We start from the raw sequence: 17,535 nt of genomic DNA, 5'->3' as shown, positions 1-17,535 counted from the left end.
CCAGATTTCTCAAGGAGAGCTGAGAGTCTTTGTTCTAACTGATTGCCTAAGTTCAAGTACGCGAAGGAGCTCCTTTGAAGCTGTTGATACAGTTAACATCCAACTCGTGCAGCATCCTTTGTACAGTGTGAAGTGTTGTGTCAGTCACTGTAGTAGGGAAGTCAGGACTCAAATCGGTAGAGAGAACTAGGGTCTCTGCAGGTGGCTTTGTGTATTTTCTGCTTTAAAAACTGCAGTCAGTTTAAAAATACAAACATATGCTCTTAAAGCACTTTCAGATGTCAGTCCTTTCATTTAGAACAATTCTTTGTACATAACTTAAATATGATTCCAGTAGTTACATGGTCAGCTGGTAATGAAGTTCCTACACAACTGCATGAAATGATTCTTTTGGCTGGCAGCCTGTAAACTGTGTTACACTTACCGAGATGGCTAGCAGGCCTTCTGTAAACTCCTTATGAGCGTCTGCTGCCAGCAATGATCTTAGGAGGTGGTCTGGCTCTTCTCTTTAGACTTGTCCCTTCGCTGCCCTGTGAGGCGGCTGTATGGGTCACGGTTCTTCCAGCTGCTTTGTGCTGGAGATGGGACGCTGTTAACCAGAGCTGCTGGAAGGACTTCCCCTCGTTGCATGATGGGTGTTTTCTTCGTTCTTGAGAGGTGTAAGAAATACAAAGTTATTCACTTACTAGAAGTAGTTTAAAGCATATCTTATTGTTACAGGAATCACTTGATACCTACCTGAATTATATTCAGTTGAAAGTAATGGATGAAGGTGCCTTGGCCGCTTCAAGGTGAAGTCTGCTAGCTGAACTTGGTGCAAAATAAAATCTGTGCACACTTAGTTTGGTTTAAAAGTAGATTTTTTTTTTTTTTTTTCCATTGCAGAACAGATTACAGACTGAGCTGGTTTTTCAAAGTTATTCTGATTTGGCTACAGGATAGCTGCAGTTTTCCATAGATTAATTTACAGAATTGACTGAGACAGAACACGGTAAATATTTGTAGCATGGCTGCTTTCAGGTGCTTACAGCGGGATGCATCTGTGTCAAATATCTGAGGGTCATGGTTTGTGTTGGTCCCACCATCTGCAGTTTTGCTGTAGAGATGTGAACTGGTTGTGTCTGAGCACAGAGTAGCTCTTCCCCTGGCATATGCTGCTTTAATTATTGGTAATACATACCGAGGTGCTAAAGGTCTATGATGCTGTGCAAAAGTTACAGTGTACCCTGGAAAAATGCTGAAAGATTATTCTTTTATAACCCTTGGCACATTAAAGTGAAAAAACCTCACAAACCCTCATTAGATGATGATTTGTGTTTTTCTAAGTGCTGGGCCTTGAGAGTTGTATGGCCTTTGACAGGGATCTCCGGGGAGAGGGGGAGGATTGATAGTTTTTGAATGGGTGGAGATCAGTGACTGAATATTTGTTTTTTTTGAAGGTGGTAGATTTAAACTCACCCAGGGTTTGAGTTACTTGCAGTGAAATAAATGAGTTTGTTCGTGTCTGGGTATGTACAAGGTAGGGAACCAGATGGGATCTCTTTGGGGTTCTGGTTTCAGCTCTACTGAAAACTGATGGCGTGATCTTGAACAGCCACGTCATTTGGCTGTCTTGATTTCCCCTCTGCCTGTTGTCTTGCTCATAGCCTAAACAGACTTCTCAAAACAAGTACTGCTGCTGTGTGAATTAGTTAGTTTATTTACATTACAGAAGCACCTGAAGGCACTGTTCTAAGATTATGTGCTGTTGAGTTAACTGGACTTGGGTTTGCTCTGTGAAAATACCATAATCGTAACAAATCATTCCACCCACCTAATAAAGTAGAATGAAGCACAGAATAGGACATGATTTAAAACTTTTTAATGGGGCCAAGTGGAAAAACAATGAGAAGTAATCGGTAAATAAGGTATTGTGCGGTTAGAGAGTATAAAAGAAAGGGAGGGATTCAAGGATGGTGCATGTGTGCCTGCTGAAAACGCTGCTTAAGGAATGTGTCTTCCACAAGAAAAAGTAGTAAGGTGCCTTTACTCTCTCTTTCCCTATCACTTTTAATATTACTATTCATTTTTTCTTAAGCTAAACATGTATAAGTAACTGCACACAGTGAACTACAGATGCAAAATGTTTATTCTATTTTTTCTTAAGACTGCTTGTTGGAGTTTGAATGTGAAATGTGGTGTCATGCCTTGTGTCTTAGTAGGGTGCTTTTCAAGAGTGCAGAAAGCAGGTTTCTTGTGCCCAAAGATCTCCCTTGACATCCCAGCCCTGGACTTGAAGTGACAGCTCACCGTGTCAAGGTGCAGTTGTTTGTTAAGAGATTTTTGCCTGCTTCCTGGAGATGATGGGGCCTCTTCTAGGAAGAGGTTTAGTGATAGCTCTGGTTATTGGCATATAGAGCTGGCCCAGCGTTATGGACTTGTAGACATGGTGAAGCAGTTTCTGAATCTATTGTTATTTGAAATTTTTTTTTTAGATATTTTTGTACCTGCCCCTCTCTTCCCTTACAAACTAGTTAAGCCTTTCCAGTATGGTCTTTCTCAAAGAAGTCCATATCTCATTTGAGAAAGTATTCAGGCTTCCAATGTATGTGTTGTCTGGCTTGGTTTTCCCATTGCCATTTAGCCTTCTGCCAAGTTGCAGCCAAAACTCTGCACGGTCCCTCTTCATGCATCTGTATAACTAGCTTCTACTGTGACACAGGTGTGTTTTGTAGAGACAAACTTTACCCAGTTTGATCAGATTTCTAAATCTGGTTTGTTTCCAAAGCTCAAAGCAAGGTTGATCAGAAATAGGTTGTTACCCTGATTTGGAACAGATTGACAAAGTTCCCATCTGTATGCCCCCAAACCCATAACCTGGCTGTAGTTCATCGAAAGGTCCTTCAACTGCAGGAAGCCTGACAAACTAATAATGCATTTTAACTAATTGCAGCAGGACTTTCCTGCTTTTAGACTTCCTCTTCAGTAACTTTGCATAAATGTGTTTGTACAGCAGAGATGTGGGGCAGATCTGTGTGACAGACTGGTGCTAGCACAGTGCTTGGTTAGGGATGTGGTGAGGTGTCTTCTGGGCTAAGGGAAGCCCGTAATGTGCCCATTGTGCTGGAGTTGGAGTGCTTTTGCTGAGAAAGTTTCATTGCAGGTTATGACTGGAAAAAAGCAGTTTCCATAATGTGATGGCTTTGCTGACCGAAGCTTCGTTTGTGCTTCAGCACTTAACACATCAGGTGCTTTGGTGCTGTAGTATAAAGCTCTTAACTGCACAGTAAGATCTTCCACAGGCAGAGTTGATCCTTTCAATTTCTGCCTGCTGAAGAGGGAAATTGTATCACTAATTCTTCTCTGATTTCCCACAGAAAAGCAAAGAAAGTTGCCTTTTGTGAGAACATTATCAGCTCTTACCCCTGGAAAAGCTGCTGAGGACAAGTGTCGAGGGCAATAGCAGCTTTGGCTCTGCGGTGTGATCCCTGTGCAGCAGTGCTCAGGAGAGCCAGAATCGCAGGGGGGACTCAAGACACAGGTGCAAAAAGAGGCAGGTGAGCAAAACAAAGGTTTCCATAATCCTGAGGGTGCATGCCACTTGGGTGTTTTCCCAGTGGGCTGCTGAGTGGGATTGCTAACGAGTGATGCATGCTGTTCTCTGAGGTACTGTAGCGTGACACTCCTCCCGTGCCAGCAAGGGGGGTGCTTGGTGATGGCAGCGTACAGCTACGCCTTGCGACCCTGACCCAAGGACTGAATTCAAACCCGTGCTGGGGAGGTGTTGGTGCCTCTTTCTACCCCTGCCACAGTCGCCTTGCGTGGCTTGGGATGAAGTCAGCCACCACACATTGCTGTGCTGGGATAGCCTTTAAATACAGACTAGAAGAGCTGGGGTTTTTGCTTGTGTTATTAACTGCTTACTTTTTATTCCACATCCCATAACTGGGCTGTCACAGATGTTTACACTTGCTACTACATTAAGAATTAAAGAAAGGTGAAATGGGCAGCTTGGTAGAATAAGAGTAGTAAGAATGGGGGGAAGAATTGTAGCTGGCAGTTCTCACAGCAGTTAAAATTTCTGACTCCAGACAGCGTGCGTGTACAGGTCAGCCAACATGGAAACTACTTCTAACAACCTGAAAAAGTTTGACTTTTTCTGGGTAGGGCTGAACTCCATCAGATTCAGCTTCTTTTGAACTTGAATTAAGCGTTTGCTGCTTGTATGCGCTGTAGTCAACTGGTAATGTAGATTTGGTGGATCATAGGTTTCTTCCAAAGAAACACAAATCTGAGTTAGTTTGTGGCGTAAAGTTGCCATGACAATGTTTTTTAAAATGTGAAGTGCAACGTGTTGCCTCTCCTCTATTTAAGCAGGCTCCTGGGGGAATGAGGCTGCAGAGGCACTGTGTCGCTCCTGTCTCTTCTTTCCTCCCCCAATTATTTATGAAAGAAATTGTTTAGTTTCAGGGGCCCAGAAGAAATTAACACAGAGGAGCTAGGAGTTACATTTTCTTAAATTCTTGAAATTCATGGGATGCTGTGGTCAAATAGAAAGAAATTGAAGCTACTACTTCCACTGTGAGAGAGGCAGGAACTCCTGTTCCTGTGCACGCTGAAGCTGGCTGGTGGCTGTGCACCCACACGGGGCGGCTCTTTCAGCAGGAGGCTGTGGAGTCTCCTTCTCTGGAGACATTCAAACCCCTCCTGGACACGTTCCTGTGTGACCTACTCTAGGTGGTCCTGCTCTGGCAGGGGGGTTGGACTAGATGATCTTCCGAGGGTCCTTCCAACCCCTGACATTGTGTGATTCTGTGATATGCTGAAAGAGCTGTGAGGCTGGGGGGGCGGGGCAGGAGTGTAAGGCAAAAGAGTGGCTGTTTCTCTGGAAGATGAGGTTTGGAAGCAGAGGATATAAATCCAGAGTGAAGTAGGGTTTTTTGGAGTATCCATCTCAAAAGTAAATGCCAAAAAATGGTTCAGCAGAAATATGTTTTTTGCTCTGTATGTGTGTATTATGGGCAAAAGTAGCACTCCAAAGTTTCTAGGGGTTCTGAGACATTTTGAATGCCTGTTTCCCTGGGCTTTTAAAAGGTTTTTTAAAAGCTTTGATCTGAACTAGGTTTTATTTGTCAGTCAAATATTTCCTAATCCACATATAGAACTCAAGTTTGGGGAAAACTCAGCTTATGTGGAGATGGCACGTGCAATAAGAACTTGTTTCATGGTTGCCTTTCATCATCCATTCCCTGCTTTCTACTGAAGAAAGCACTGAACAAATAATGTTCCCACTTGTTTCTTAAGAAGTAGGTCTCATGTAAAAAGTGACTATGCAGAAAGGCAGCTTTTGATCACCTGTCTGCTCCCCGGATGTATTAAAAGCTGTAAAAACAAGACAGTTTAGTGTTTCTGTTAGTATAGTAGAGCAAAGGAGCTTTGCCAGAGCTTTCTTGTTTGTTTGTTTTTCTAGATCAGACACAGAGGTGTTGACTAGGTGCTGTGGTTGTGGCTCTTGCTGCACAAACCAGACATACCTTTGTCTATCATCTTTTCAGAGCTTAGTATTTATATAGCAGAGCTGGGAATTTAAGAGAAGTGAAGTTGAGCCAGCTCAACTGAACATGGGAAAACAAACATGGAAAAGAATGTGCTAGAGAATGAAAAAAGAGAATTACTTTCTAGACCCAAATTATGCTTTGCTAGGTAGCAGCTGTCTGGCATTTACAGATTAAACAGCCGCTTAGCTAACATGCATTGACAATGATAGCATGTCCTCTGTTTTGCTTTGAGTGCATGAAATGAGGAATTAACTCTCCCATGCTGAAAGCCATAAAAGTATCTGGAAGTGTGTATGTACTCCCAACAAACATTTGAACTTGTCTGTTGCATTCAGTACCTGATCTGTGCTTTATATGACAGTGCAGAGTTAATGGTGTTAAGGCTACCTTACAAGTAGTGATGTAGTTTTATGAAATGACTTTCAACAAATGAATTTTGGCTATGAAGGGTTTTATTAAATGCATAGTCGGTTCTGAGCAATTTGGTGTGTTTTATAGTTTTCATAGCCTCATCTACATGTAAAGATTTGTGTGATCTTTTGTCTTACAGCATTCCATGTGGAACCCAGGGAGCCCGAAGGAGGCTGTGAAGCTAGTGGAATGATTCCCTGTGTAGCTGAAACTATGTAAGTATTAGACATTTGCTTACAAGATCACTCACCCAGCACCAACTGTTAGAGCAGCAATTGCTTCTGCTTCAGCAGTTGCAATGATCCTCTCTTGCCTCCCCAGTGGAAAGCTGTTGTGTATCTGTTCAGAGCTGGAAAAAGACGGGGCATGCATGATACTGTTCCCTACTCTGTTATTTTGGAAGTCGTGTATCCCTGTCCACTAAAAGGTAGATAATGCATAGTGAAATTCTGTAAGGTACTTGGAGACTATGCTGAAGTGTGTGTGAAGAGTTGAGGCTGGGTTGAGGCTTAGTTAAGCTCTAGCAATGTTGTCTTTGCCTTAGCTAGTGAACTGCTACTTGGGAAGGGATTTGATGGTTGACTGAGCCATGTCCCCTTTTGTTATTAGATTTTATAAATTAGCGTTTGAGGTATTCTTGAATGTATGGAGGGTTTTTTCCCTCTTCTCTGTTGATGCTTCCTGTGTTTTGAAACTCATTGTAAATACCTTCTGATGCAACACTTTAATAAACAGCATAATGCTTGGCTGTGTTTTGATATTCTTTGGATGTATCCAACAATTTCTAGTACTACAATAACGTTAGTCATTAAAGAAAAATACAGGGTTACTTAAATAACTCCTTTGCATCTTCTCTCCTCCTGCCAGTTCTCCCTCACTTCAGTGCTGCTGTTTTCAATTGTGCCATGGTGTACTTGTATGACAGAGAATTATTACTGAGTCACTTTGTTGTTTTGCTCTCTTCAAATCTTGGGTTACGTGCAATCTGGTCACTTGAAAATGGAGAAAAACTAGTTTTCTTACAGCACTTAAAACCAAACCAAAAGAAAAAACCCCCAAACCAAGACCAAACCTGCCCCCCCCCCCCCCCCCGAAGCCCCACAAAGTATGAGCAAGGTCTTTCTAATCTTCTCTAGGTTTTGCATTTAATGTATTGGCCAGTTCTACACATCCTTTATTATTAGAGGATGGCTTTCCTTTAGCTGGCTGTATTCACCGGCACTGGTGTTCCTGAGTTTCCAGTTGCTTACTCCCTTCTAGAAAGGAGCAGGGAACATCATTGTCGATCTCTGCTTTGCAGTTCCTGTTGTGTGGAAGATGGCCTCATGGGCATCTTGGTGATTCATATTTACTGTAGATTATTGCTCAATACTTGTCTGAGTAACCAAACGTCTTTGGGAGTACTGCATCCTGTAGTGCTGAGCACGTTCCAACCTTAGCCCTGAATTTTGATCTTTTTTAGTAGAATGGCAAAACTAGTGGTCAGCATGGCCTTTTGTGACTTTCTGTTATGTTGTACAAGCCTGTTACAGTAATTTTGCTCTTGGGAACTGATCCTTTTTGGGAATTGGTGCTTTGCCACCAATCCAGTATAACCTTTGGGCGTTCAGGAACTTTTTACTTGTAGTTCCCGATCCAGCTGGGAGAAATATCTCTGCATGTCCTTGCGCTCACTTAACTGTCATTGGCATGACCGAGATGTGACATTTGCATTGCTCTGCAGTTGAGTGAGTAGCTCTGCTCGCTTTCCTGGGAGTGCTTTTTCATGCTCCTTGAACACCGAGTTTGGTGCAGCTCCTGATGCTGCAATTGGATCCTCTCTCCAGCCTTCCTTAACAAAAGGGCCGAGTTCTCCCACTTGTTTCTGTCTCCTTCCGAGACTCTTGTTCCTTTCATGCCTTGAAACCTGAGTCATGTAGGAAGCGGAGGTGACTAGTAAGTGAAGTGGATCCAGCTCAGCGAAGGCATTTTATAAAAGGGTAACTGATGGAGCCAAAAGACTTTCCTCTTACAAAACCAGATACATGCACAAACTGCCAGCGGATGCAGTCTGACTTTTTTTTTTTTTTTTTCTCCCAAGCTGGTTTTGCTATTTTTGGGGTAGCATCCTGCAAAGTATCTGGCACGTGGCATCAAGTTTCACGTAGTAGAAACGTGAGGATTTGCAGCATCTGTACATCAGATTCTTCCAGTGTTTGTTCATAACAAGTAGGATTATGCTCTGAAAACCTCCTCGGCAGGGAGGAAGAAGGAAGAAAGAACTCCATTACTGCAGGGAAGAGCAGTGCTAGCAGAGCCCAGGCAGTGGCTGTTCAGGAGCAGCAGTCAACTCCCTGTAAGGCAAGAAGGTTGGAGTACAGAAAACAGGTTTGTTAGAGGGGTACCCTGTGGGGGATGTGGTTAGGTTACGCTCCATGGGTTAATGGTACTGTGCTCTGCAGTGGTTTTTTGGAAACAGCTGTTGGGTCGCTTCCTCACATACAGATGTTTAATAATGCTGGCTGACCTTCCCTCTGTGTTGTAATGCTGTCTTTTCATGACAGCAAATGACAATAAACCCTGTCTGTTTCATCAGACTGGTGATGTCACTTTGTAGGCTTTGATATTAGATTGTTATCATCGTTAATACAAGCTGTTGCTTAGGAAGCGTGACAGCATGAATCACTTCCATTAGGAAAATTTATGGGTAGAGTAAGTTAGTCTTGCAAACTGTCTTTTTTTCTTTAACTTTAAATTGGTATTCCTAAAGTGAATTGGATTAATCTCTGTCCATTATGCTCCATGTGATTTGACAACTATCAGCTACTTCAGAGGAAAGTACCATTCACTAATAGGCAGCTATTCTTCAACCTGCCCATAGGGAAAAGCTGTTGTGAATCCTCAACAGCTAATAATTGCTGTTATGTGTTTAAGCAGAAAGTTTTATAAACCAGCTAAACGCTACATTAATACTAGTGTTTTTGCAGGATTTATTCTGTTCCTTTACTTGCATGCTGCTTCTCTCTAAAGAACTTAGCCAAAGTAGTGCTAGCTGCCTTTGGGAAACTGATGGGAGAACAAGAATTAGTGTAGATTGAGCATTTGAATTCTGATTAACTTAAAGGCGGGGTGGGGGGAACAACGAACGAAGGAAGGCTGCTATCAGGGAGTTAATTGCTAAGCAGTAATTTACACTGCCTAATAATATCCTGTTTCTTTCGGTGTAATGAAAAAATGACTGGTGTAGACTGGAGAAGAGGATGTTGCTCAGATGCATGGCAGCACAGGAACCAGTGCCAGGCTGTACTCTGCGATTCACTCTGCTGTGAAGTACTAAGAACCAGTGAAATTGTCTTTTGGGTGGTTTGTGTGGAAATGCATATTTTAATGAATCCTTTAAAATACAAATGAGTAAGAAATTATTCTTGAATACATTGAATTGAACTTTACTTGCCTATAAATATGATGCTGCAAAGTTCATCTTTAAAGCAGTTTGATGAAAGGATGTACCAGATGTTTGTTCCTTCTGCTTCTTAAAAATAGGTTTATGTTAGTTTTGTTCGTGGGTTATGGGCTTAAGAAAAGGGATTGGGGAGGGGAAGGGAAGCCAGGTAGTTGAAATCAGCACCTTGGCCGTTGTAGTTGTGCTGGTAAAAATACTTTTTTTTTGCACATGAAACTGTGTATGTGCTGTCAAAAAAGGTGTATTGGCTGAGAGAAGATTTATGTTTGTAATCCTAATATTGGAGAATTCGTCTGCACTTGGTGCTGCTGTTCCAAGTTCGTTTACAGCTTAAAACAGGGGTTCAATCTTAGAAGAGCTTTACCCAAGAAAGAATACAGAAAACCTGACATGACATCTATTTTATTTCTTCATTTTTAATTTTTATCTCTTTTCTTGTTCTAATTCTGTAACCTGGAACCAGTAAACAAAGACAAGGCAAACCCAAGTTTATGTTTGAGGCTTTTGCCTAACTGACAGCAGAGAGGAAATGCAAATAACTGAGTAAAGCAGCAATATGATAAGCAATTGCTTTCCTGGAGTTGATGTTTCTGAGAAATGAACTGTCCACGGTGTGGCTGCATGCTGATAGGATAGTGTCAGTGGTAGTTTGGTTTTAATAGGGACAATTTAAGAATTACCTTTCTTGTGGGTAAAATATTTTTTCCAAATATGCAAGGCTTTAACATTGTGATTTGTAAAAACAGTATGATTAAATCATTTTGGCATTTTTGTTTTGTTTAAAAAAAAATGAACTGGAATTACTACTTCTTATCTGCATGTTTGTCTGTCTGAAAATGTCATTAAAAAGGCCCCCTCCTCCTGTCTGTCTCATTACCTGAAGGAGGAGTCTATTTGAAACAATAATTCCTAAACACCATCCTGCCAACATGCTCTGTGTGTGTGTTAAGAACGAAAATCTAGATTCCAAAATCTGTTTAAAAACCCAAACCAAACCAAACCGACAACTCCTTCCACTTCTTCTCCCCCCCCCCCCCCCAAAAAAAAAAACCCAACCCCCTCCCAAACCTATTTTGCCCATTTGCTGAACGTACAGTCTAAATCTAACGCTGAAGTCTCTGCCAGGTTGTTCCATCAGTGTCCCCCTCCCCCCTCACTGCTTTGTTTCAGAGTTTTATATTCTATATATAAAATGTGGGTATACTTTAAAAAACCATTTCCTTTAAAATATTTCTGGGTTAGAGTAGTCTGTCTTGATGAAGCCTGTACATGAATCAACCTCTTTGTAACCTATGTTACAGTAAGAATTTTAGGAATTTCCTTTATTAGGACCCGTTAGTATACTGCAGCCACTGAGTGAGCTGCATTGATTTCTAGGTAAAACAGCTTGAAATTGCCTGAAATTTATGGCATATGCCAACCTCCTGTACACTGCTCCTTTTCAGTACGCAAAACTTAAATATCCTGAAGTCGGTCTCTTACTGGCGAATGTTACCCTACATTTAATACTTAAAATATTCTTTGTGGAGAAACAGCAATTTGACTCTGAAACTGTTTTTCAGGTTAGGTGACTGCCGCTAATGGCATGGTGAGATGTGTTGAAGAGCAGCTGCGAGGGTGTCCGACAGCAAGGGGACTGCTCTAGAAGCTGGGCTTGCAACATCATGGGCCAGTGTGTCACCAAGTGCAAGAATCCTTCTTCTACCCTCGGCAGCAAAAATGGGGAAAGGGATTCCAGCAGCAAGTCACATAGTAAGAGAAGTGCAGTCCACAAAGATGACCATGGTTCAGCCTCTGGGAAGTCTTCAGGAGATATACTTGTGAATGGGACAAAAAAAACGGACGCTGCTGTAGAGCCTAGTCAGCCTCCAACATTTTCTGGAGATACAAAGAAAGACTCTGTTTCCAGCGCAGAAGAATCTTCCCTCCAAAGGATCGGGGAGTTATTTAGGAGGTATAAGGATGAACGGGAAGATGCCATACTGGAAGAAGGAATGGAACGATTTTGCAATGACCTCTGTGTTGATCCCACTGAATTTAAAGTGCTAGTTTTGGCTTGGAAATTCCAGGCTGCTACCATGTGCAAATTTACAAGGTTAGTTCTTGTAGAACTTGTAATTATTTTCATATGTTAACATATATCCTGTCATCTGTATGTTGGAGAGACAGCCTCATTAGCTTCACGTACTTATTTCTTCTAACACTTGCATTTTGGTCAAATTAATACCTACCACTACAGAAGGTAAGCTTTATATTGTCCTCTTTTCCCCTTCCCCTCACAGTGGGTTTCAGAACCAAAAATGTGTTTCTGGACATTAAGCTGCCAATGATGAACAGTGTAGTGAGATTCTGTAGACGTTAATTTATTCGTTATTTTTTTACTGTAACCAGCATTATCTTGATGATGAGACTGGACACTGAAATTACTTTTTGCTTTAAAGTAATGTGAGATTCCTTAGTAATTGCTACCAACTCTGTTGTCATTCTGTGGAAGAATGGCAGACTGCTTCCTAAGAATCGTTCCTGCTCAACCAGTGTTACGCTTCGTGTTGTTTTCCAGGAGTAGTCCTGCAAAGCATAGAGAGGGAAGGAAACACAAAGTTTTTGGCAATGGTAGATGTTTCATACTGGCTGGCAAGTGATTGGTATTTAAAGTGCTCCTGTCCTGGACAAGGGGGTCAGTCATCAGGCTTAGAGCATGTGTGATGCTGCAGGAAATGACAGAACGGCTGAAACTTACCGGGGGCGGGGGACAACGACGACACACGGGACACGACAACAAACAAACCCAAAACGACAACAGCTCTGTCTGTCCCCGGTGTCGTGTCCCCCCACCCGAAACTTGATTATCAATGTTCAAGTAAGAGCAAGTAAAGGCTTCCTAGAGGGACTTGCTGAGAGGGAATGAATTTATTTTTTGGTCTATCTAGATTGGTTTGACTAATGCTACCTATTTTTACTCAGCTTATAACTTTCAAAATTACTTTGGTGTTCTGAGCCTTGAACCAAGGCTCTGCTATGCACGGAACACAGATAGCTTTTCCAGCATCTTCGGAGTCTTTGGGGATGTGGGTGTGTGTCAAATGGATGAGTTACTCTGGAATGCAAATGTGGATTCGCTGGAGGCTGATGGTGCAGGCATTCTCTAACATGGTAAAGGAACTGCAAGAATTGTCTGTGATTCTGCACAACCATCATGAGTTTTATTAATGTCATTTTAATTTTCTTGGAGAGGGCGAATCTGGTGGTGAGAGGTTACCTTTGTTTAAGGGCACGCTCCATGATCAGGGTGCTGATCAGCTTCTTCCATCAAGGGACGCAGCGCGGTCTTCTGTTCTCCTGAGCGCTGCCCCATCTGCTTCCTTCCCTCCAGCCCGTCCTGCGTCAGAGTCTTCTGGCTTTGGCTCGTACAGGCTGGTTATAACGCTTCAGAGACATCGGAGCTAACCATCTACCCACTGGGCCAGCTAATCAGGGGGCTAATTAGTATAGGATGGGTGCTTCGAGCAGAGTTTACACGTTGCGTTGTAGCCTGCGTTGTGTGATGCCGTGCTCTCCCGCTCTCTCGCAGGTGCCTTGCTGACTGTCACCGTGGGCACCCTTTTTATTTTGCAGGCTGGAAGAGCAACCAAAAACCACAGGAAAGCCACCAGTGAACTGCTCTGTCCCTTGAGAACAGCTGCCCAGAGCATGGGTGTTTAGGCATGGGCAATACTGAATCAAGCTGGTTTATATATGGCGCTTCAGCGTGTAAAGGTGGCGTTTGCAAACATTTGGCATTTCTTCTGTGGTAAATTTTATTCACTTTTGAATGTGAAAAGCACTGGATGTGGTAGTATTGAGTGGTCAGGAAGTCAGACAGCAAAATCTTTCAAATGCTAACAGTGTCCTAGCAGATCTAAGGGGGGTTGTGATTCCCCAGGCCATGGGGAACTTCTTAGAAACATTTCTCTTTCCAGTAGCTCCTGTTGCCAAAATCTGTGTGCCACCTGGGCTGAGAATACACCTTGTCTTGTCCAGATAACCCTCCTCTGGTTTGATGTAGCTGAAGGGCGATGGGAAGCGTTCAGCGCGTGAGGTTGGTGGGAAGCACTCACGCAACTTTCTCTTCTCTTGCTTAATAGGAAGGAGTTTTTTGAAGGCTGCAAAGCAATAAACGCGGACAGCATCGACGGCATTTGTGCGAGGTTCCCCAGCCTCTTAAATGAAGCCAAGCAGGAAGATAAATTCAAGGATCTCTATCGTTTCACCTTCCAGTTCGGCCTGGACTCTGAAGAAGGACAGAGGTCGCTACATCGGGAAATAGCCATTGCCCTTTGGAAACTAGTCTTCACCCAAAACAAGCCCCCCATTTTGGACCAGTGGTTACACTTCCTAATCAAGAACCCCTCAGGAATCAAGGGAATCTCCCGGGACACGTGGAACATGTTTCTAAATTTTACTCAGGTGATTGGACCGGACCTTAGCAACTACAGCGAGGACGAGGCCTGGCCGAGTCTCTTCGATACCTTTGTGGAGTGGGAAATGGAGCGAAGGAAAAAGGAAGAGGAAACCAAATGTATTACGTCTTCGGACACAGAGGGCCTGTGTGTGGAGGAACAGACTTAGCGGCGTTGAAGCAGCAGTGACAAAAGCAACCTGTTGCCCTTCATTAAATATGAACTCTGGATGTTTCTGGAAATTACCAAGGCTCCAGATTTTTCTACTTTACACCTTTTTCTGCCTTGTCTTTGAAAGGGCTCTAAAATGCTGTATCATGTTTTAGGCACTTTCTTAATTTTGGTTATTCCTTTTACTCTTGCCCTGAAATATTTGACCCTGGCTACAAGTTAAGCGTTTTGGGTTGGTTTTTTTTAAGACTTCAGATTAGTATAAGTAAGTCTGATATTTCTTGCACAACATAGATCTTTTTAGTTAGGTTAAATTAACATTGCTAAATTATACAGTGCCAGATTAAATTTTTTCATACTACATCTGTCAGGGCAGGTCTGTACTGTGTGTAGTGCTGTTTACATTGTTGAAATTTTAGGCTGTAATAATTTTAAGGTTTTATACCAAGATGAACAGCAGTGTTAACTGTTAACTATAAATGCATTAATCCCCGGGTAATAAGGCTCTACAAAACAACATAAGCAACAGCTTTTTGTAATATGGCTAATTCCCATTTTAAGCTAACTCTTAGTGAACGAGTCCAGACCATTCCTTTTTTTGGAGTTTCAAACTAAATGTTGGGATTGTTTTATAAAATTACTGTACCTGTCAGTCAACTGAGTGGTAGATGATGATTTGTATCCAAATCTCTTACACATCATGTAATAAAAGAGCAGTACTACCTCAGTTTTATTGAAAGTGGACTTCTTGATGGACTTCCATTTTCTCTGGAAGTTGTATTTTTGTGGTTAAATGAGATTATTTTTACTTGACCAAGAGAACCAAAGGTTCTGCTTCTTAAGTTTGCTAAACATTGACAGAAGCAACACACAAACCCTAAGTCTTCAAGGAAAACTGTGGTATAATTCTGCTTTAATTTGTTTGATTTATACCTAAAGTATTATCTTACTTGTCTGGCAAGCACAGTACTTCTATGTAAGAAACTATCTTTTGCATTAATATTGACGAACCAGTTTTTTAAAACCTTTGTTTAATTTCTAAATCACAGTTAATACTCCACACTTGCTGGAGCAACAATATCGGCATCTGATGACAAAGTGAATTCTTAATGTGTTCTTAATGACAACAGTGTAGATGAGTCATTTTTAGACTGATTTGATAATATTTGGATAGGAGTCAATTTATTATTTTACAATGCCTGTATTGGGACTATTTGCCTGTTGAAACTGTTGTGACTTAAAGGGAGTTTTATTAACACTGGTTGAAACTTTTTTGGTTATTGATGCTACCTTTTTTAATTTTAGTATGTGAACTTTTTTACACCTTTTGCTAAAAGGGATGATTGCCAAGGCTTCCTATAGAGCTAAGTACTGGCTTATCGAATTTGATACACTTCCATTACACACCTTTTATTTTCAGAGCTGCATTTCAGGAGCATAAGACCACTTCAATTAAAGAACCAAAACAAAACAACCCCTGGACAGTTGTCCATAGCATCTAATGACTTTGGTGATATAAGGGTTTTAAAGCTAAAGGGAAACAGATTTTAAGTGGTGAGCCTGTCGCTGGATCCAGGGTGGCATGCTTTGCACATCTGCTGTGCCCCAGCGGGGTTAGCAGAGAGAGGAGGAGGATCTGCCTGAACTCTGTCGTTGGCTTTGCTGGCACGCAGCCTATGCAGTAGCTTGGCTCTGAGACCATAAATCACTAACAAAATGTGGGTATTGAAAAGTGTTTAACAACAAACCCACAAGCCACAGGTAGCATCTCTTTCATCTAATAAAAGGAGAGTTTCATCCGTGCTGCTTCTGTGAGCTCTTGCTGGGAGATGCGTTAAGCTGTGGAAAACAAATGTAGTTGTTCTAGATGCAGCTGAGTCTGTCCTTTTGCAGGAGGAGAGCCCTGAACTTGCTCCATGATAGGTAGATATACCCAAAGCTTTGTCCTTCCTCCTATAACCTACAAGCTACCATGGTGCAAGCACTGTTTGGCAGTAAAACCTTATTCCGATGTGGTGAGCAAAGCAGGCCAAAGCACTTGTACCGGTATCATTGAGTTTATGGTGAGGCTGCTGCTGGAGCTGTTATTTTTAAAAAAGAAAAAAATCCCCAACAGAGGCTGCTTTGTTAGCAAAAGTTCCAATTGGAGACTGATTTGATAGTAAATGAAGACTGTATTTACAAGTTTGAGACTACTCTTTCATTCAGCTGTTAAATGCTTTGTTCGTAGGTTCATTTTTTTTCCTAAAGGGAATTTAAAATGTCCAGAGTGTGAAAACTTTTCAAATGGATATCCGTGCATGCACGTGCACACAAAATCCTGACAGTGGCTGCTGCTGATCTGTGTGCTAAACTGCGGCAGCTCCAAAGGAGGAGGGATGGAGCTCTTTAAGGAAGGCGTTTATCTTGTGGGCTGAATGTGGGTACCAGTAAGGAAATCAATCTGTAGCACATCAAGGCTTAGCTATTTTAGTGTATCAAACGTGATACAGCTTTTTAAAGGTGGTGGTGGTGAATATACAGGAAGGGAAAATCTTTTTTTCCTGTAGGGGAAAGGACATACAATTCTCAATGGCTAAGGCCCATGCCTTCAGTATGAGTGGACAGCCTTGCTCTTGTTCTGCTGTGCTCAGCCTAGCAGGAGCAACTTCAGCCGTTGGGTAGAATACTTGCAAAAACAGCCAAATGATCTATCTAGCAAAGTACCATTTATTTGTAGCCTAACTTCAGGTTTTTAATTACCATTTACAGAATGCAAACCAGACCTGTATCAGTTTCAAACTCCTGAACCAGGAGCTGAATGTGCAACTCTGGCAGTGCTGAAAGGGAGAGAGGGCATCAGACCTTCCCTTGGATTGCCTGGTGATTTTATGATCTTAAATGAGAATAGACCATACTCTGTAGTGCTGGTGCACCTCTGTGGCGTTGAGGGTTTGTACGTGTTTCTGAGAAGTCTTTAACAATATTGGAGCTTCTGAGAATGCGCTTAATGGTTAAACTGTGAATATTTGTGGAACAGGCCAAATACATTCACTCTTCATTTCGTATAATTTACATCTTTATTGTGTAGAGCACGGGACTGCAGTGAGCAGTGATGCTGATGAAATCCTTGAAACCATTGCAACTATTTAATTTTTTTTTATTAGAATATGCATTAGAAAACTCTATGCATGTAGTGAATCTGCTGCAACTTGGGATAAATAACTATAGATAACTATGTAGATAGTTATAGTAATGTACTGGAAAACTGGTCTAATATCCACACTCTGTGGCATTTTATTGCCTTCCCTTATACACTAAGAAATACAACTCCTATAAGCTTCCGTCCCTAGTAAGGAAGCCCTGACCACCTGCACCATGTTATAGTTTGCAACACCTTTAAAGTTTGGCTCCCAGATCAACTGGAGGCTCAGTTGTGCTAATTTTTACTTATGTGGGTGCATTTCTGAGGTCAAAGACTATTTATTGATTCAAGCAGGAATTTGAAAGATTCTGCCCATAGCTGGCTATAAACATGACCAAGGAAATTAATTGC

At 41.9% G+C, this 17,535-nt stretch overlaps 1 protein-coding gene across 2 annotated transcripts; it reads left to right on the top strand.

Moving 5' to 3' along the window:
* Positions 1-3,497: 3,497 nt before the first annotated feature.
* On the top strand, positions 3,498-14,955 carry DCUN1D3 (defective in cullin neddylation 1 domain containing 3). Of its 2 annotated transcripts, XM_009949757.2 has the most exons (4): positions 3,498-3,536; positions 6,088-6,163; positions 10,953-11,485; positions 13,515-14,955. In XM_009949757.2, exons 3-4 carry the CDS (start codon positions 11,055-11,057, stop codon positions 13,996-13,998), a joined length of 915 nt encoding a protein of 304 aa, XP_009948059.1. In that variant the 5' UTR covers positions 3,498-3,536; positions 6,088-6,163; positions 10,953-11,054; the 3' UTR covers positions 13,999-14,955. The 2 variants fall into 2 exon arrangements, with proteins under 2 accessions (XP_009948059.1, XP_086329152.1); XM_086473026.1 differs by lacking the exons at positions 3,498-3,536; positions 6,088-6,163 and adding an exon at positions 8,293-8,315.
* The last annotated feature ends 2,580 nt before the right edge of the window (positions 14,956-17,535 follow it).

Source organism: Leptosomus discolor, chromosome 14 (genome assembly GCF_034619465.1).
Source record: "Leptosomus discolor isolate bLepDis1 chromosome 14, bLepDis1.hap2, whole genome shotgun sequence".
Taxonomy (NCBI): domain Eukaryota; kingdom Metazoa; phylum Chordata; class Aves; order Leptosomiformes; family Leptosomidae; genus Leptosomus; species Leptosomus discolor.
Note: the sequence above shows the minus strand (reverse complement) of the source record. Positions and strands in the feature narration are given on the sequence as shown.